At 33.1% G+C, this 22,065-nt stretch overlaps 1 protein-coding gene across 1 annotated transcript in view; it reads right to left on the reverse strand.

The window, feature by feature from the left end:
• The window catches only part of Adad1 (adenosine deaminase domain containing 1), a 44,667-nt gene that overhangs the window by 22,314 nt on the left and 288 nt on the right, over nucleotides 1-22,065 (reverse strand). The window contains exons 2-8 of the mRNA XM_027955860.2: nucleotides 21,240-21,428; nucleotides 19,354-19,521; nucleotides 14,193-14,261; nucleotides 10,502-10,627; nucleotides 5,891-6,014; nucleotides 3,711-3,881; nucleotides 2,569-2,798 (exon numbers count right to left, since the gene is read on the reverse strand). Of these exons, the coding sequence (XP_027811661.2) occupies nucleotides 2,569-2,798; nucleotides 3,711-3,881; nucleotides 5,891-6,014; nucleotides 10,502-10,627; nucleotides 14,193-14,261; nucleotides 19,354-19,521; nucleotides 21,240-21,428 (1,077 nt within the window). The remainder of the gene's footprint in view (nucleotides 1-2,568; nucleotides 2,799-3,710; nucleotides 3,882-5,890; nucleotides 6,015-10,501; nucleotides 10,628-14,192; nucleotides 14,262-19,353; nucleotides 19,522-21,239; nucleotides 21,429-22,065) is intronic.

Consider the following 22,065-nt stretch of genomic DNA (forward strand, 5'->3'; position numbering starts at 1 on the left):
CAAAGCATTCTACAAACTTCAAAAAGTAAAATTATTTTAAAATGTTAACATTCTATTACATTAACATAGGTTTTGAAGAATAAAAAATTTAAAAGTATTGATAGAAAGGGAATAAGGTCATTTTTTTTTCAAAGAATTAGATTCAGTCTTTATTGTCACAGTACAGAGTGAAAGGGAAGCATACGTCAATTCTAAATAAAGAAGATGTTTTGAAGATTGGAGCTGTTTCATTAATGAAACTGGGTGTCTTTAAACTGCACTCCACATTATTGGATACTTTAAAGTAGGCTTAGATGATCCTCTATCTGGAATGGCACAAGAGTCTAGATATTAGATATAAAGTCATATCTAATATCTAATACAATAGACCATGTGACTAATAAAGTTCCATTAATTCCTAAGATTCTTTTAGCTATTCAAATTACACACTTCCAGTGTACACTTAGACACTGAGAATGGCTCAAAGGGTGAACCATTTAGATATTTGTATCCAAATCACCTTTTTTTAAAAAAATATTTCTGGATTTTGTAATCCTTGCTCCCCAAATGGAACTTAAGAGGTCCAGAAATCTGTAGTTAGAAACACCACACATTATCAATCAGCTTCAGATGTGTCCCATAGAGATGCCAATAAAGAAAGCAGAAGCGGAGCTGGAGATGTGGCTTAAGCGGTAGCGCGCTCGCCTGGCATGTGCGTGCGGCCCGGGTTTGATCCTCAGCACCACATACAAGCAAAGATGTTGTGTCTGCCGAAAACTAAAAAATAAATATTAAAAAATTCTCTCTCAAAAAAAAAAAACAAAAACAAAAAACAAAAAAAGCAGAAGCAATTTTCCAAAGTCCTATTATTTTTATTGCTGCCTGGTATTCCCCACATCTATGTGCAAAATGACAATCAAAATGACCAGATCTAATTTTTAAGCCCCTATCCCAAACCACAAAATAAATATGTAAATAAATAAATAAATGCTCATGCTTTTAAGAAATTATAATATGGAGTATGGAGTTAATCATCCAAATGACAAATTTTAAAAATGTCCAACAAATATGTAAATAAATAAATAAATGTAAATAAATAAATAAATGCTCATGCTTTAAAGAAACTATAATATGGAGTTAATCATCCAAATGACAAATTTTAAAAATGTCAAACAAAGCTTTGCTTACCATAGCTGTGATTCTAGTAAAATCATAGATGTCTTAGACACTTCAGACACTTATTAAGATCAAAAAGAGCCTTTCCTAAGATTCAGAAAAGTTTGAAGTGTTTTGAAAAAAAAAACAAAAACCTGAAGTGACTAAAATAAAATATAATGAACAAGAACCTTAGTAATCAAATTAAATCTAAAAAAAAAAAAAAAAAAGTGGTTCCTCATCAACAATATACATTTTGAAAAAGCAGACTGAGAAACAACCACTTTTAAGGATTTGAGTAAACAAGAACTCACATATGTTGTTCATGGGAATATCAGGGTGTTATTTTGTAATATTTTTCAAAATTATAAATGCACAATTTTGACCAATAATTCCACTTCCAGAAATTCATCTTAGAGATATATTTTTACATGTGTGAAAAACAAATGTAAAAAGCTTATTCACTGTAACATTTTGGTAGCTGCAAAAGACTTAAAAACATTTAAAATTCAATTATTTAAACAATGATAATATTTATGCATTATATAGCCATGAGGATTAAAAAATTCTTTATACACTTATACATAAAACTTTTTGAGATACATTATTAAATGAAAAAGCAGGATGTAACAAAGTACTAACTGTTCATATTGGCAATAAATACAAAAAAAAGAAAATGAGGGATAAAATACTAGAAATACATATGTATGAAATATTACAAAAATTAAGAAAAAATACAGAAACAGCACTGCCTAAAAATAAAAATATTACCCACATAAGGGTCTAAAGCTTGCACATGCATTTGTTTTTATAAAACTAACAATGATCAGAGTCAAGTGACAGCAGTAAATTGCTTCACCAAGACCATGTGAAAACTATAGAAATAAGACAAAATTCTGTTAATGTCTGAAATGCCTTTCAAATAAAATCTAGCATCTGAACTATCTCCCCCAAAGAGAACAGTCAATTAGTAATTTGTTGTTTTGTAATCCAGTTACTTTATATTCATCTGACCACTTAAATGGATCTGCATCTATCATAATAAAATGTATAAAAAGAGGAGGGTGAGAAAAAGCCAAAATAGGCATTTAACATTGTATGTCAGAAGGAGTAAAATGCAATATAAGCATTTACATTAAGAAGTTCAAGGAAGCATCTTCTCCCAAAACAAATAGGGAAGGATTAAATTTTACGTGAACAAAAACATAAGATCAAGACAGAATACATCTAATTTGCTAATTTAAAAAGTTATTTCTTGGTCTACTAATAAATGATAAAAGTTATACACTAAGTGTGATTACAAGTTATTATAAAACAAATAGCTGGGTTTGAGTTTTCATCTTAAATAAAGTTTCGTGCACGCCAAAGCTGATTTTACAAGCACAGGACAGAGTTTTAGTGAAAGAAGCCAGGAGATACCGAGACCCCACTCACCAACAAGTATGCTGTTGACATAAACTGGTTGTATAAAGTGACTAAGCAATGCTCCCTGTACACCAAGCACTTCCCATCTTGTCAACTTGTCACTTGAGGACATACTGTTCACTCTGTTAACAACATCTGCAGGACAGTAAACAGTCAAATAAATTTTGCCTTCAACAGCCACATGGAGACTCAGTTCTTCATTGGCTTCAAATGCAGATATAGAATGTGGATTAAGACGCCTGGAGAAAGAAAAGCAAGTTTCTTTAAAAAAAAAAAAAAAAAAAAAAAAAGTTGACAAAGTAAAATACAGACATTACTAAGCGTTGTCCTCTACCAGGTTTAATTTGCTAGTGTACACTGAATTCCAGCAACAAAAACAGAATCAAACACCAAACAAAGCAGGAATGGATTCACTCTTCCACAAGATTAATACAAAACAGACATAAGCCATACTCACAACTTCAGCCCAATCTTTTATCAACAATCTTATGTACCTTAAAATCAACTTAAAACCTACTTTTTGTTCTTATCATAATTAGTCATTTCCTTCCTCTGTATATAAATTTTTTAAAACTACAGAACGACAAAATAGAAACAAAACTGACAATTTTTATTCAAGATTCACCTCTAATTGATAAAATAATAAAATCTAAAATTCAGTTTCTCTCTAGGAAATGTTGTCCTTATTTTTAAATGTGTTACTGGAAAGATTTTTAATCAAAACATTACCCATGGTTCTCTCTAGATGGTCAGACTTGAGGCAAATTTTATTTTCTTCATGGTGCTTGCCTATACTTTTAAAATTTTATACTACTTGGTACTATTTATTCAACAAAACAATGAAGTTATGACCATAAATTAATTTTGTCTAACTCCTGTATTTATATATAAACATGCACACTTCACAAAAGTTTGTGAAGTCTTAAAAGTAGAAAGGAGATTTTCAATAGCATAGAAAGTGAAGTACATGAAATTTTTTAGTACAAGTCATATTATAGATGAAGTTGAAAGAAGGTGGCAAAAGTATTTGTGGCCCCCTGCAGGCCACAAACAACAATGTGGGTCCATATGAATGTACTTGTGTCTACAGTTTCAGAAAATATGCAGTGGCCATCCTATTGTCTTTTAAAAACAACTTCCCTTATACTTACAACTGTGACTTAATCTGGGCTGATCCTTTAGGCAACTGGTTCATATACAGATAAATGTTGATATCTTGTTTCAGAGTGAGTAGATTAGAAGCTGGATCTGTACAAAATATTGACTTTTCCATCATAGCAGGATTTTTGCTATAGAAGAGTAGGAGCTGTCTATAAAAGTACCTAAAATAAATGTTTTAATTTTGTTAAGTAATAAAATTAAGATGTTTCTTAATGAGCATTATAATCTGTGTATCATGAACAATGTCCCCCATTGTATCAAAGTTTTATATTTATTTATTTATTTTTAGGTGTAGATGGACACAACACAATGCCTTTATTTATTTTTTTAATGTGGTGCTGAGGATTGAACCCGGGTCCCGCCCGTGCTAGGTGAGCGCTCTACCATTGAGCCACAATCCCAGTCCCTCAAAGTTTTAATACAGATAAGAACTCATAAAATAATAAAAAATTAAGAACTCTTAATTCAATGAAAAATTAAGAAGCCCTCAAGTGGAAGCCAGTCTGCCCTGTAACATGCAGTAAAACACCAAGCCTTGATTATGACTCCACTTCCATTTCATATTTGAGTCTTCCACTATCATATCCTGCAAAAGACCCATTGCTCTACTGATTCCTCCCTACTTTCTCAGATGGCTCTGCTCCCAATCTCCAGTGAAGAGCCCCTTCTCTACCCAAATATTTCAACAACATTATCACCATCAACAACAATAGTAGTTCTGCTCCTAATTGGTTTTAAAGGGGAAAAAAACAGCATAGGAAAAATATAATGACTACCACAAGTTGTATTAAAAAGTCAAGCAGGCCAGATATGGTGGTGCACACCTGTAATCCCAGTGGCTTAGGAGGCTGAGGCAGGAGGACTGAAGTTCAAAGCCAGCCTCATCAACTTAGTGAGACTTTGTCTCAAAAAAAAAAAAAAAAAGAACTAGAACTGGGGATTTTTCTCAGTGGTTAAATGACCCTGGATTCAATCCCCAGTATAAAACAAAACAAAACAACCACCACAACAAAAACCAGCAGATCTCCTCAAAGACTATAACTAATTAAACTAGGAAAAACTTTGCTTATTTAAAAACCATGATTTTAAAATGTACTCTGTTCAAGCACACCACTGGAAATATGTAATAAAAAAGTAAGCAACAGTGTATAACAATGCCAAACACAGGCAGAAATAAATGCAAAAGTGAGAGTTTTAGAGAGGTCAAATAATGTCATCAGCACCAAAGGGGGATGGGAGGACAAGGAGTAGGAAGATCCTCATGGACTTCTCCAATGACTTAACATTACACAATTCTTTTCTTATTATTAAAGATACATGCTGATATTTTTCAGGTAGGATATTCCTAAACTTATTTTTAAATACTTCAGCCAAGAAAGCACTTACAAGTGATAATTCAGAGATTAAACAAAAATAGCACAATAATGGAAATGGAATTTACTATCATTTTATTTTCATTTGTATTTGAAAATTTCCATAAGAAGTTTGATTAAAGTAAACGTTGGAGAACCAAAAGCTGGTAGATATTAGTGATACTTCCCATTTCTCACAGTTTGTTTTCACATGAAGTTTTTAGAGTATAACATTTCTGGATTCTCATCTGTTCTTCATTCTTCTTGCAAGGAGCAGAGTGACTGATGAGTTTAGAAAAAGAAACTAGGCATATGTACCTCTGGTCCCTTTCCCTCTCTTTGGTTATCTATCAGCCTGACAGACACCTTACTTAACACTCTGCTAGATGATAAATTACACTTACACATTGTACTCATAAGTTGGAATCTTGTCAGCTTCTGGTGCTATCCTTGGATAAGTATGGCTAATTGAGAGGTGAAATAAAGATCGAGTGTACTGGTGCAAATCTAAAGCTAGACTTTCCAATAACTTTAGTCAGTAAAATGATAGCATTTTTTATCTTAAACTTTAGTACTCTTAAAACTTAGTTCACAAGGACTTAATGGAAGTCACTAAAATTCATATTAGACATTGCAATTACTATAAGATCTACAAAGGTTATCATGAAAATAATTAGATGACTGGGATATGAAGAAACTGTCATATCCTTGGATCAATGATCAGCAAAATTCCAATTTTAAATAAAGATATTTATATATGTTTACTTCAGGCTGAGAGCACTGATATTTGATGACATTAAATATATCCATTACCTTACCTAAGGAGAGACCTTCTTGCTGTAACAACAGCATGAGTGTCATGCAGCACTCTTCCATTTGGCTTTATACACTGGCTGTAATTGTATTCACCTGTGCCTACAGCCACGACTTCATGATGTCCCACTGAAAGGAAGAGGTTAACAGCAGCAAGTTATTCTAACTCTCTTTCCTATGTCCCAACCCCACTTCCAGCCTACCATTTTAACTGGGTAAAACATATTGACCAAAAAGATGGAAAAAATAATTCCATAATTTCAAATAAGATTCTTAGGAGTCTTTTTAAGAAGCAAAATTTAATATCTCAAAAAGGCAGCTGTCTTATATCATGGTTCTTTATCTAAAAGTTTGCCACAGAATCAACAGAATCACCAAATATCCTTGAAAATAGGGCTTTCCATCATGCGCCTATTTCCTCCTCCTCTAGATTTATGTGACCTTTTTAAAAGGCTTCATTTGCTATTCTACTTAAAACTGTCTATATAAAATGCCTCTCAGATTCTCTATGAACCATATTGTTTTCTCTGTTCTACTCAAACTGTTTTGAAAAGAAACCATAGGCATTTTCCAGTAGCTTTGCTTCATTCACATTCTGCTGTGCCCACTTAAATTCCCATGAAATTCTATGCTTCCAAAATCCACAATTCAATGGCAGTCTTTCCCACCCCGCACCCCATAATCTATAGGGCCTTTCAACAGCTACTGACTAATTCATTGTTCTTTTCTCCATAAATATTTCCTTTTAAATATTGTCCTTCTTTTACTTCCGTGATGATTTCAGAAAATCTCTAGTCTTAAGACTCTCAAACAAACTTCAATATACATTTGCAACTACCTGAAGAACTTTTTCTAATTCAACAAAAACTGCTGAGGTCCTAGGAATTATCAGACACTGAAGCAGATGCTAGGATTTACATATGGAGCAAGACATGTCCTCATGAAGCTTCTGGGAGAGGGGAAAAAAAAAAAAGATCAAACAAACCCCAAATTGTGGTAAGCGTATGGAAGGAAACAAATACAGAACTGATGTAAAAAACAATCAAATAATACTTCATGCCAAATAGTTGCATGATCCTTTCCTAATAAGCTGTGGTGTGAGGAGCCAGCAACCACACAAGCACACCATCCTGAGCAGAGAGAGCACCAGAACAGCTGCTCCAGAGCAGGATGGAGGAAATGGCGGCAGTGAGGTTGAAGCAGCACTGTGAACCATGCTGCAGAATCTGCGGGCTCCAACCAAGAGCTATGGGAAAACCCACTGAAGGTAAGGAAGCAAAAAGCATGTGGGGTTCATTCAGGATTACCCTTTCTTTTCTTCACAGCAAAGGAAACAATCGACAGAATGAAAAGGCAACCCACAGAATGGGAGAAAATATTCCACACATACCCAAGGAAACTTTAATATCCTACAATTCATTAAAAAAATATTTAAAAACGGATAAAGGACCTGAATAGACTTTTCCAAGGAGGACTTACAAACAGGTGTATTTCTGAAAAGTATTCAACATCACTATTTAGAGACATGGACATCAAAACCCCCAAGATATCCTCACACTGATTACTACGAAGTTATTGTCAAAAAAGTCAAAAGTTTTGGCAAGGATATGGATAAATGTAAACTGTTGTGAGAAATATAAAAATTAGTATAGTCATTGTGAATAACAAAGTGAAGATTCTTAAGACATAAAAATAGAACTGCTATATGGTCCAGCAATCCCATCCTGGGTATACATACAAAGGAAACAAGATCCTGAAGGGATATCTGAACTCCTATGTTCACTGCTGCACAATTCACAGTAGGCAAGGTATTAACAACATCCCAAAGTGTATGTCAACACATGAACTGATAAACTGATCTATGTATACACACTTTATCTCACATTTTATGTGTGTGTGTGTATGTGTGTACTACAACTATTCAACCTTAAGAAAATATTGGGCTGGGGATGTAATTCAGTGGTGGAATGCTTGCCTAGCATACATGAGGTCCTAAGTTCAACACTCATACCACAAAATATAGGAAATCTTATTTGCAATGACATAAATGAAACTGGAACATATTATACTAAATGAAATAAGCCAGACACAGAAGGACAAATATTGCATGATCTTATTTGTATATGGAATATATAATCTACAAATGGGGGTTATTAGTGATAAGGACATGAGTAATGGGGAGATACTGGTCAAAGGATATAAACTGCAGTTATGATTAAATTCTGGAAACCTAATGTATACCCTGGTGAGACTACAGTTAATAACACTGTATTCTAAAGATTTGTGGCCAGTTTGGGGGAGGGAGGGCGGAGGGCAGGTAAACCTAGAGAGTATTGGTATGATAGAAAAACCAAGTTATGGTAAAACTGTGTTGACTGTCTCTAGAAAGTCATGTGAACAGGTAACAAAATCCACTAGATTTTGCAACATGCAGGTAAGGGCAGCCTTGACAAGACTAGTTTCCAGGCTCAAGAGAGCAGGTGTTATACTATTATCAATCTTAGAAGAGAAAAAAGCTAAACTGGAGTAGAGTTGGACACAGGAGCTGTAAGTAATTTAAGTTTGGCTACAAAATCAGATAAAAGGATGAGTGTGGATTTAAGTAGGAAAGGTACCAAGGGTTTAAAGGGTTTTTTTGTTGTTGTTTTATTTCCAAGACACAAGTTTGGGTAGACAGTTTTCCATACTACTGGAAAGATGAAAGCAATGTGTATTATTCAGGGACACCTGGGACAGACTCTGCTTTCATCCCTAGAAGAGGGAATATGGACCTTTGAGTGCAGACTATGACTCCAGAACTAGGTCTATAAACCTCTCCTAAGTGGAATTATGCAATGTCAGGAAAGTTCTAGAATGAATGGTGATGTAAGCTGTTATGAGGGGACGAAACTCAGCCAAGAATTCAGCTTTTTTTCCTCTTCTGTTATTTGACCTGAACTGCTTCTGAAAGAAACTGAAGATTGATAATACACGAAAAAAGAGGATATAACCAAAAGAAAAATTCATCAAGATGTAGAGGAAATGGAATCCAAATTTATATGAAAGAATTAACCTATAAAAGGAGATTTCCTCCTCCAAGGTTACAGGAGAAAAATACAAATACAGGAAAGTATACAGTCAAGGGAGAGACAAATGATTGGATCTGACAGTTTCTTATAGACCCAATTAAAAGTAATGAGTGGTAAAGTGCTTGCCTAGTACATGTAAGGCCCTGGGTTCTATCCTTAGCACCACATATAAATAAATAAATAAAAAGTAAAGGTTTTTTTTAAAAAAGTAATGAGGCATGGAAATAAAATCTAAGAATATATTTTCTATATGTCCTGTGAGTTACTCCGAGAATGCTGGCTTGATTTCACTCAGGCTTCCCCATCCCATATTTTCTAAAACTACATTTATCATTCTCCCACGTTCTCTACCCAATCTCACACCAGCTTCTAGACCACTTTGTATAAGGTAAACTATTTTCCTATGTAAACTTGAAATGACACTTTTTTATTCATCTTATTTCATCTATCATTCATCATTGCCTTCATTTTATCTTATCTATTTTGAAATATAAACTCCTTCCTGTTCTTGTCCATCTCAATCCTAATGTAAGCACTCTATCACAATCACCTAAATTGTGATTCCTTAATTCAGGTTCAACTCCCATTTTTTTTTTAAAAAAAATGGTTTGTTATCAATTATTACTTAGGCATTTACTTTAATCACCACAAATAAAATTTATTGACTACTAAATGCCAACTACTGTGTATTAAATAAATTTACATTATCATATCTAATTCTAACAACCCTATGAGTGGGTGTTAGTTTCTATTCTACTCATATTTGTAGAAATAAGAAAATTGAAGCAGAGATGACTAGAATATAACTTGCCTAAATTGAAGTTGCAGAGCTGATACTAATCTTCCCAACAATTACAGTACAGTCTCTATCCCTGTAAAATCTTTCATAGATTACTACCATACCTAACATCTGACTAGTTCTTAAGCCACTTCATAATCTGGCCCCATTTTATAAGCTAACTACACTGTGTATTGCTCCTGTACATATACTACTCTGTACTAGCAATAAATTTATCTGCTCATTGTTTCATTTTTCCATTGCTCTCTTCCCTCATGCTTTCTTCTCTCCCCCAATTTTTCTTTTACTCTATTCAAACCTTATGAATGCTTAATTCATGGGTTAGCATAAAACTCAAATGCTTAATGATCAACCCAGAACATAAAAGGACAAAAAAAGATAATTAGAATTGCAATGTCACAACATCTGTATTTTACTATTTTTTAATTGAAAATGAAGATGCTAATTTTTATAGTCCCTTTTAATGTTTGTTAAAATGAGGATTAGATTTTGGGATGGTAGTGGTTAAGGTTTAAAATGTTAAGGCTTTTTATCATTTTTCAGTTCTGATTCCTGGTCAGGATGTTTAATCTCTGTATTTGAGAAGATTTGTGTTTACTGAATGACTCACACCTACTAGAAAAGGTCACTTTAAATCAATGCAAAATCATGGTCAATAGAGGCAAAGATAGTTAACTAAAATATTACTAAAGTACAGTTTAGACCAATTAGTTTTTATACAAACTAACGTCCCAAATATCTGGACTTACCTCTTTCAATTATAAAAGCAGCCAATGAATTGCTACATTTCAGATACTGTGAATGACTAGAAATTAGTTGATTAAATGTTTCTTTAACAATCTGTGAAATCTTTGCATACTGGATATGTCTCCCTTCTAGAAAAAATTTAAAAGCAATATGAATTTGAAGAACATTTGTTTTTCCAGAGATGTCTTATTTTTATTATAACTTTAGAATCAAATTCAAATTAGTTAATTTACAAAGACATAAGCAAATTTCTAACATCAATTTGGGATTTTAAAATATTCAATTGTAAAAGAATACAAGTTATTATTGGGTTTTGGATATTTCTTGTAAAAAGACTTGTCAGTACTTACTAAAGGTCTATGATTTATACTTTCAGAGTTTACTCTGACAGTCATGTCACAAGGCAATTCTATTGTAGAGGACTGTCTCGCACATTGCAAGATGACCAATATCTTGCCAAATGGCAAAATACTCTCCAGTCATTGTGACAATCAAAATATACTCCTTTCGAATTTGCCCCACTGAGAACCACGGCAAACCACTAAGCATCTAGACTTGATATACTTCTGCATTCGCACTTTAAAGAACTCAACTTTGAAGGAAGGCTAAAACAGTACTAAGGGGGCTAGGGTTGTGGATCAGTGGCAAAGCACTTGCCTAGCATGTGTGGGGCACTGGGTTCAATTCTCAACACTGCATATAAATAAAGGTCCACTGATATATATATAATATATGTTTTTAGTTATCTTAAAAAACACTTTTGAGAAACTAGGATCATACTAGAACAATTTATAAATAATAAACATCAATGAGTTGCTTTGAGATTCTAGGCCCTGATCATGTTCCTTTGTGTATATATAATTGTGTACTCCTAGTAAAGACTCATTAGAGAATGAGTTGCAGCAGCACTTAATACACCGTTTCTCCAAGTTTGGTCAAAAACTAATGATGGCTCTTGTTATCGCATGTTTCATGGTGTATGCTGATAGTCTATCAAGGGCTCAGATCCACTGAATAAAAAAAAGGAATAATTTTGCTCTCATGTACTACATATATTTCAAGTGTACAATTATAATTTCTGTACAAATTCTTATTTCCTTAATAACCACTATCATCTAAAAGGCACAAGTGCTGAAGTATGTTAGCAAGTCTCAATATTCTCCTAATTGGATACACTATTTTTCAGGTACCCTATTTATATGTTCGTAATTACAGGAAACTTGCATTTTGTTAATCAATACTCTATTTGTGGCAAAACAGGCAAATGCATATTATCAAAAATTTAAACACTTGAAAAATTAATCACAAAAATGGAGCTCTGAGAAAGCAGAATGGACTAGTACCTCTTTATTACAAAACTCATGGTACAGAATATGCAGTTTCCACTTCATGTTTAAAAAAAAAAAAACTATTTTTTATTCTTTTTCAAAACAAGGTATACATTCACAAGTTTTCCTTTCCAGATACAAAACCACTATTACCAGTTTCTTAAGGTTATTTTAAGAAACAATGTATAAATGTAAACATGAATCATTAAAAAAATAACTAGGGTATGCTAAACGCCACTCTTCACATTACTTTTTTTTTTTTTTAATTTTTTACTGTTGGCTGTTCAAAACATTACATAGTTCTTGATATATCAAATTTCACACTTTGATTCAAGTGGGTTCTTCACATTACTTTTATTTTGGACATCAAAAGAGACATTAGTGTTATTTCACTCTTATTAATGGTTCCACAAAATGAAATGGACTGTAATTTATTCAACCATGTCCTATGCAGTTAGTAATTAGTTTGTGACGATATAGAAAAATACATAATACTAACCAAATAAGAATTATGCATGTGGCAAGAAAATGTTTAAAAATATCAAAAAATATTTGGGAATCAATATACCAACGGGAGATAGGGATGGGGATACAGCTCAATGGTAGAGCGCTTGCCTAGCATGTTTAAAGTCCAGGGTTTGACTCCAGCATTGCAAATAACAGCCCCTACACACACCCCAATACACCAGAGTATACGTCTTGATCTTTGTATTAAATGAAATAACAAATACTATGAATATAATTAGTTGCTCCCTGACTATCTTCTTAGCACATGTATGAAGGAAGTACAATACTGTTTTCCCTATGCGTGTGTGCTAATTGCTGAGGGAGTAAAATAGTCTCACAAGTTATTGGGAATGAAGGAGGAAGTAAACAGATGACACACACAATGTCAGTTAACAATTTTTTTTTTTACTACAAGTTGTTAATTTCAAGTGTTATTCAAATATCATGAGTGACCTAAACCTATCTTCAGAGCCAAAATGCTTCTATTTTTAGTGAAAATACAGTCCAGTTAGAATCATACAGCAAGGTAAATAGGCTGTGAAAGACTATTTAATAACTGGACCATCAGAGAGTACTAAGATTTTTATCATTCTCAAAGCTTTTTTTTCCCTTTCTTTCAAAAGCTGTAACACAGCTCCTGTTTTACCCCAAGGTTAAAGGATGATGTTTTGCTCTCCTTTTTCTGATACTTGACTCCTGCCCTAAGCTTTGTAAAGCATAATCTATTCCTATTTTTTACTGAAATTACATATTCCTCATTCACAGTTAACACAATCTGTTATTGCCCATTCTTGAGATCTATTTCATTAGTCATTAAAAATGTCCACAAAGGCTGAAAGACAAGAGCCTCTTTCCATATTAAGAAGTCACTGCTGTAGGACTGACCCCTCATGGCTCTTCTGGTTCATCAGTTCCAGTGACTGTTAAGTCAAGTGACCATATCTAACTACTAGTGGATTTGTCCTTTGAATGTGTGTATTTTCCTTGGCCTGGTTCTTTACTCAATGTCAAGCATACAAATGTGTGAAGCCTTTTTCATTGCCTTAGAAAAACAATGGAAGACAAAGGTCGCATAAAAAATTTCAAATCCTAACTTTCAGACCTGGAAAATGGAAGAATGGCTTTTTTTTCTTTTTTCACTTTACAAACATTACAAACTTTAAAATCTGCAGTATGACACGTTGTCAATGGAGAAATTCAAGAAAAAATTTCTGCTTTCAAGGAGATTAACAGTCTAACAGGAAAAGGACATTAACAACTACCATACGATATTGAAAGTGATGAGTCATTATAATAAAATAAAAAAGTTACTGTTTAAGTGAGCACCTACTGTGTGTCAGGCACTAATCTAGTATTTCATATGTATGAATTCATTTAATCCTCACAGTAGCTCTATGAGATAATTACTGTAATGGCCACTTTACAAATGACAAAATTCAAGTATACAAAGAAGTAACTGAGAGAAGAACACACAACTAGTAACTTTAAGTTGTAATTTTCCTAGGCTTGAGTGATTGTAACTGGCTTTAAAACAAAGTAAATAGATTATTTGAAATGAATGTGCCAAATGACATCAAGCACCAGAAAGCCACTGGTTTACATTAATAACCAGAATAATCAGAACAAAGAATTCTTAAAAAAAAAAAAAAAAGCAATTACATAAAATTGATGAACTATCTTATAAGAGGAAACTCCTTCCTTTAATCTCTCCTCTTCTCATTTCTCTCATTTTTAGCATAGAAATTTTCCTTTTATTTTACAGAGGTGTAAATAATATACATTTAATACCTATGCATATTAATTATAATTTTAATTGAGTTAATCTTCTAAAAAAGAACATCACAAAGGACTTTCCTACCATAATGTACTTTTGAAACATAAGCTGGTTCAGGTGTAACAACAGGTTCTGCAGGGATAGGAGGAGGACCTGCAAACAAAACATCAGGAAACATGAAACTTCAATATTCCAGACAGCTAACACACTACTATTCTGTAATGATAGTAATCCAAGAATGATTATTTCCTGTATACTTCCATGAACTCTAGATCATTGAATGTTCATTAGCTCAGCCTTGATAAAGTATTTTGCATTTTGATACCAGATATGCAAACAAGTTTGAATTTCTTACATAGATTGCTTTGTAAAAGTTGCAACATTGTGCAAACCAAACCAGTCTTTTTTGATACTTATGAACAGTTTTCTATTTATAATACTGTAGAAAATATTTTAAATGAATATTCTATTAAAAATGAATAAAAATTATCATTTTAAATACTATTTTACCAGGCTATTTTCTAGGAGAATGCGTCAAAGTTCTCAATGCTTTTAGTGCCATTCCTTGCAACTGCTTTCCAATTCAGTCCCCAAAGTTAAGGAATCCAAAAAACAAGAACATGACACTAAATCAGAGGGACAACCAACCAACCAAACAAACAAACAAACAAAACAAGTGACATGGCTCCAGAAGCTAAGATCCCAATTAAAGTAGCCAATCTCTTAAAAATCATTCACAAAGACAAAGTACTCTAGACTAAAATTTGAGTAAGATGGGAAACTGAGCAAAGAACTAGTGATAATGTTACCTTAGGGCTCATATTAGAGAAACGCTAACTATAGTTAAGTTTATACACCCAGACTTGAGAAAAGCAGAACCTTAAACACTCAGAGAAAGATGGATTCAATTCTATTTACTTGAGTGAGTGTGGCTAAGTAGATATTAAGCCCTGTTTATTATGCACAAATAATCTCAATAAAGAAATAAAACCAGACTGCACAAAATGTTCTGCATTTTAAAATGCCATGTAAAAATAGTTGAAAAAATTTTGAAATAAAAAGAAGTTGGAGGATTCAAACATCTTAATTTCAAAACTTACTCCAAGGCTAATTAAAATAGGATATTACTGGCATAGAGACAGACATATAGATCAGACAACCCAGAAATAAACCTGTGCATATATGGTCATATGATTTTTAACAAAAGTGCCAAGGGCAATATTTTCAACAAATAACACAGGGAGAATTGGGTATCCATATGCAATAGAGTGAAGTTGGATCCTTTCATCATATGCAAAAAATTTGAAATGGATCAAAGATCTAAACATAAGAACTAAAACTATAAAACTCTAGAAGAAAACAGAGGAAAAGCTTCAAGACATTAAATATGGCAATGATTTTTTGGATATGACAAAAGACACAGGCAACAACAACAAAAAAAGATTAAACTTTGTCAAAATTAAAAACTTATACAGAAAAGGACACTATCAACAGAAAAAGAAACCTGCAGAATGGGGAAAACATTTTAGCAAATTTGATAACTGTTTGATATCCAGAATGGAGAAATTCTTAAACTCAACAACAAAAAACAGCCTAGTTGAAAAATAAACAAAGGACTTGAATAGATACTTCTCTAAAGCAGACAGACCTATGTCCAACAAGACATGAAAAGATGCTTCACATCATTAACTACTAGGGAAATAAAGTAAAGCCCACAATAAAATACCACTTTTCACATCCATTAGGATTAGCTCATAGTAAAACACAAAAAATAAGTAAAAAACAAAGATGTGGAGAAATTGGAACTCTTATGCACAGCTGATAGGAATAAAATGGTTTAGCCATTATAGAAAACAGTATGGTGATTTCTCAAAAAATTAAAAACTTATCAAATGATCCAGCAATTTCACTTCTGGGTATATAACTGAAAGAACTGAAGGCAGGATGTCAACAAGATATCTATACACAATAATCACAACAACAAAAATTCAGAAGAGTCAAAAAAATGTAAGCAACCCAAATGTCCATCAACAGAAAAATGGATAAATAAAATGTGGAATACACATGAATATTGTTGAGCACTTAAAAGCAAAGAAATTCTGACACGTACAACAACCTAGATGAACCTTGAGGACATTATCCTAGGTGAAATAAACCAGTTGCAGAAGGAAAAGCAAACAAATTCTACCTGATTTCTCTTACAGAGACACAAAGTAGCATGGTGATTGTCAAGGGCTTAGGGAAGAGACAGGGAATTGTTATTTAATGCATGTATAATTTCAGTTTTGTAAGAGGAAGAATTCTGGATATTGGGGGCTGGGGTTGTGGCTCAGGGGTAGAGCACTTGCCTAGCATGTATGAGGCACTGGGTTCCATCTTCAGGACCACAAAAAAATAAAGGCATTGTGTTCATCCACAACTAAAAATATTTTTTAAAAATTCTGGATATTGGTTGAATAACAAAGTGAATGGATTTAATACTGCTGAACTGTACCTTTAAAATGGTTAAGATGGTAAATTTGAAGTATATTTTACAATTAAATTTTTTTTTGTTTCTGGGGTTTGAACTCAGGGGCACTTTACCACTTAGCTACATCCCCGCTCCTTTGTGAGTCAGGGTATCCCTAAGTTGCTGAGGGTTTTGCCAAGTTGTTGAGACTGATCTTGAACCTTCTTCAGTCTCCCAAGTTGCTGAAATTATAGGCATGCGTGGGCCACCATGCCTGGAAAAATTTTTTAAATGATTAAAAAGTCAATAAACTTAAAAATCAGACTCTTACAACATGTCAAAAAGTATTAGATTTTCAAGACTTAATAGAATCAATCACATCATCCTTGAGAAGAATTTATATGGTTAACAAAATCTACTTAAAAATACTGGAAAAAAGATACACAAAAGAATCTTCAGGGGGCTGTGGCTGTGGCTCAGCGGTAGTGCACTTGCCTGGCATGTGTGAGGTACTGGGTTCAATTCTCATTACTATATATAAATAAATAAATAAAATAAAAGTCTATCAACATCTAAAAAAATTTTTAAAAGAATCTTCAAACAGTGATGAGTTTAGAAGTTTGAAAAAATACTAATGATCAGCTTTCAAATTTTTAAGTATAAAAGACAAAAAAAAGATAAAGTCAATAGACAGTAAAGAGAAGAAATCCTCAATTCTTTCTTCTACATCCTTTCTCAAGAAAGGAATTTTTAAACTCAGTTGTTTAAAACAACTACAGGGGAAAAACAACCTTATTATATATTATTTCCCAGTTCTTAAATATGTTTTAACTTGATTTCAGAAAAGTATTTAGCTCTTAGAGGACAGGGGATGGGTCAAGACTACCACAGTTTCTGGAACATAGTATTTCCTAAAAACATTTCTACTGCATGCTATGGTTGGAAGGAAAGCGGGAAAATACTACTGGGGACAAAGTATATGTAGGCAGTTTGATAGCTGATAAAATAATTTTATAAAAGGAATTCCTATTAACAAATGAAAGGAATGTCTTAATATTCTTCATCATAGGTTCTACATTTCACATTTACTTGTTAAATATTCTGGATAGGCAAAGACATAACTATAAAATAATCTAAATCTTAAGTTATTAAGCCACACGTGGGTAGTATTTATTCATCACAACATAATGCAGTGCTGACCCTGAATAAATACAGATAAGTAAAATTATTAGATAAAGTAAGGATTCAAAATTGTCACAAATGACTTTGTATTATAAAGACAAGTTTCTGGCTGAGTCATTAACTTCCAACTATTAAGTCAAAATATCATCCATATGACAAAAATAGGAAACAAAGAAATCAAGTAGCATGATTGTTAGATAATCTTGATAATACAAATGTTACTTCTAATAAAACATTCTTTGATCATGCCAAAAAACAATTATATACCTAATACAAATTTATTTTCAAAAAACCCAGGATAATTAAAGGTGTTGGACAAACATGAAAAATAACTAGAAGAAACATAAGTATTAGGGAAAAATGCCACCCTTGACCCCCCTGCTGAAAGCAAACCAGAAAACAACCTATACGTACAAAGTAGGACAAAAGGAATAGTTTAAAACTGAATTTTTAACAAAGTGAATTTAGTGATCAATGTTCTTTTGTAGGTCAAATAACATGTAAAAAGTCATACCTGAATAATAAGAATAAAATGACATTTATAATAAGTGTCAAAACTTAAGACATTTACCAAAATCATACCTTGCCCTAAATATTAAATCATAAAAATATAAAAATTAAGAAAATACTCTATCTCTAAATCCAAAATATGACAAGCTATTTGAAAAACAGTGAGAAAAACATTAAAACACACCTCATAAGGTGTGGCCAAATTACTTGTTTTTTATTATTAAATAAACTGCTTTAATTAAACAATAACAATTAAAACATATAAAGAATTTAACTTAAAGAACCTTAAGAAATGAAAGAAAAGCTGCTGGGCTGTGGCTTTAGTAGAATAAACAGACTTGTATTTATCAAGAATGAATTTATAGTCACTGCTTAAAATCAAATTAAGATGTTTTAAAAGTTGCCTCATTTACATGTAAGTCAAAACAATTTAACATGAAGCCAATACTGGCAAAAACAATAACAATTTGTTAACATATTCTTCAAACTAATAGTTAATAATAAGACCTACTATCAATTGATTCTGTATTATTCACCAGGCACTGGTTAAGTGTTTTGTATGCATTTAATCATAGTAACAGTCACAGAATATAGTTAACTTCATTGTTTTTACCTGTCAAATGAAACTTGGGTTTAGAGGGCAATTCATGTGATGGCCCATGGTCAACATTTCAATATTATCAATCTAATTCTGGAATATACATTCTTAATCTATTTGCCATGCTACCCTCAGTCATCATTTTCTTAACTAACAACTATTTACTAAATCTAATACAGGAAAATTTGTAAACTATGCATTAAATCCCTTTTAGTACTAAATATACAGAATTAAGTGCCTTGGTAAGAATCTAATATATTACACAAAAAACACATTTCAGGATTAGAAATAATTAATAATCTGACAAGTTATCAGTTTAGCCACATTCATAATGACTTGTGGTACTGAAATAAACAAGAGCATTTCGACTACTATTAAATATATCAGTGAATCCAGTAAGTTCTTTTCTGTAGCTACCAAGTAACTCTTCATTAACATCAATCTTTAGGTAATTCCTCCTGGAAAATGATACATTTTCCAAATACTTTGTAATCAAGAGTATTTACCTGATGGTTCTATCATTCTTGGTTCAGGTTCATCCAATTGTAGAAGCTCATCAAGAGCTAACTTTGCTGCATTGGATCTAGACTCCTTTTTATTTTGTCCCAGTCCAGTCTTATATTGAATACCATCCACAACAGCACAAAAAGCAAAATATGGTCCCATAACATTACCTAGAAAAAGAACACAGAATGACTGCTACAGTAACTCACAGTACACTCCTGCAAATAATGTTTGTATATAGGAAAACATTCTAGTAAAAATATTCTGTAAAATTTAGTCTAAAACACCAACCATTCTTTTTATATAGCCAATAAGGGTTTACAATAGAGATAGATGGGCCCATGAACTAGTTTAGAGAATTCAAGAAGCTAGGTTGGCTCCAGATCCAGAGTGAACAACACCGCAACTTTAGAATACATGTCAAGCATGGAGTGACAGGAATGTCATGCCTGGCAATGGTAATCACTCAAATATCTAATGAACAACCAATGAGAGGTACACTGTAGAGACTTCTGTTATTTTATCACTCTTTTTAAAATTGTTAATACAAGGGGAATTTCTCCCACCTTTAGATTACTCTGATACTTTGATAAGCTCCAGAAACAAGGAATCCCTTTGAAGAAAACTTATGAACATTTCAGGGCATAGTGGTAAACAGCTCAATCTACTAGAGCTCAGGGAAGGCTGAGGGTGGGAAACCAGGAGAAAATCCCAAAATACAATAACGAAGATATCCTAAAGAATTAAACTTGATGTCCAGTCCACCAAAATTTCTAGAATTATTTTTACACTTTTACTTACTGTTCATATTTGCCTAATGAAAACAAAATGGAATTATCTCTTAAAATCACAGATCAATAATTTCTGTTTCAAGTTTTACTTACTGGTATTAGAAACTTTAGGAGCCTAATTCGCTAGTCTTTAGTTATGGATGGCTAGATACAATGACTATGCACATAAATCCAGTATCTTATTTCCTCACATACAATCAGATTACATTCTGTTTATTTTTTTGGAACAGGGGATTGAACACACGGGCTCTTAACCACTGAGCCATATCTCCAACTCCTTTTATATTTTATTTTGAGAAAGAATCTTGCTAAGTAACTTAGGGCCTTGCAAAATTGCTGAAGCTGGCTTTGAATTCATGATCCTCCTGCCTCAGCCTCGAGAGAGATTGAGATTACAGGCTTGTGCAACCACACCTGGCACATTGTTTTTTAATTTTGCATTAAGGCTTTACCAGGAACTCCTGAGGGCATCTGAGTGAATTGTTTTCCCCCATCTAAGACCTCAATTTCCCGAATTTCTTCCTTCATAATCACCTGTGTTTCAGTTCAAATTTACCAAACCACACAGCATTCTGTATATTTAACAAGTGGCCCAGATGCTTTGTACAAAGGAGATATTATTACACACCAAATCTTTTAATGTGCATTCTGGGTCAAATGCTGAGTCTATAAGTGTCACCTGTTTATAACCCAGGTTCTCAAATTTTACCATGAATCTAAATTACATATAGAGCTTGCTAAAAATATTGATACTCTGGTCTCGACACCAAACCTACTGAATCATACTTCAAACAAAAAATGAACCCATTGGCAATCAATAGGTCATGTTTTTGAGTTATTCTTCCTAGAAAACAACTGATCCATTTGTCTTTCTTATAATGACCAATGGGTTATATTTTCCAGGGACAGTCTGAGAATAACGCAAGAAAGCTAGTAAGTTACACAGAGATTAAGCCCATTTTTTTATAATATAGAATGTGGTGTTTTCTCAATATATCTATTTGTTACCCAAGGTTACTGGCATAGCATCACTTCAGTGTCCATTTACTGGAAAGATATTTTCTAGCACCGTAATAACCAGACAACTTTGCACTTGCCTGTTGTTACAGTCTCCTTTAGGTCAAGCTGAACCCGCTGCATTTGTGCAAATTGGTGCAAGGCCGACACAGGATTTATCTCTCCACGTTTGTATTTCATTATAAATTCCTTAGGTATTTTTTTTGGAGGCAGGACAGGATGTGAAATAGATGAAAGACCTTTGGAAAGCAATGGTTCTGGAAAATTACCTAAAAATAAATGTTTACATGGTCAATTTGGTTAAAATACAAAAGTGAGCAAAAGCATAAAATCCTCCACAAAAATGGAAGATACACAATCACATGCATTTTTTGTTGTTTCTACTGTACAGTTTTGGCACACATGACAAGCACAATCTATTATATCTTTTGACATACTAAAACCATTTTGAAAAGAGAAATGTTACCATATTAATACTGAAAATGCATGGAATTTTAGTGATGTCAAAGTCTTCAGAGGCTATGCCTTTTTTTTAAAGATGATGTCACTAAGGCTTAGAATGGAGAAAGATCCAGATCTGTGGGGAGTACAACCCAGTTTCTGGGTCTCATCCACTATTTTATACTGCCTGTCATATTCAAACAGTACAATAAATTTGAATTTGAATCAAATTCCACTTAATTTTTCAAGTATAAGCCCTTGCTTTATATTTAACACTTGGCTAAGTGATCTCTGGAATACAAACTAGTGTAAATCCAGTCCTTTACCCAAAGCCTCACATCAAAAAGACAATGACACACTTGAAATGGTTTAGCAGTCAAGGCAGTAATGAGTAGTTAAAGGAGGACTGGGAAAGCTTCTTCAGGCCTCCTAGAGGCTGGGAATCAGCTTAGAGGCCCCAGGTGG

The sequence above is a fragment of the Marmota flaviventris genome, chromosome 7, assembly GCF_047511675.1.
Source record: "Marmota flaviventris isolate mMarFla1 chromosome 7, mMarFla1.hap1, whole genome shotgun sequence".
NCBI lineage: Eukaryota > Metazoa > Chordata > Mammalia > Rodentia > Sciuridae > Marmota > Marmota flaviventris.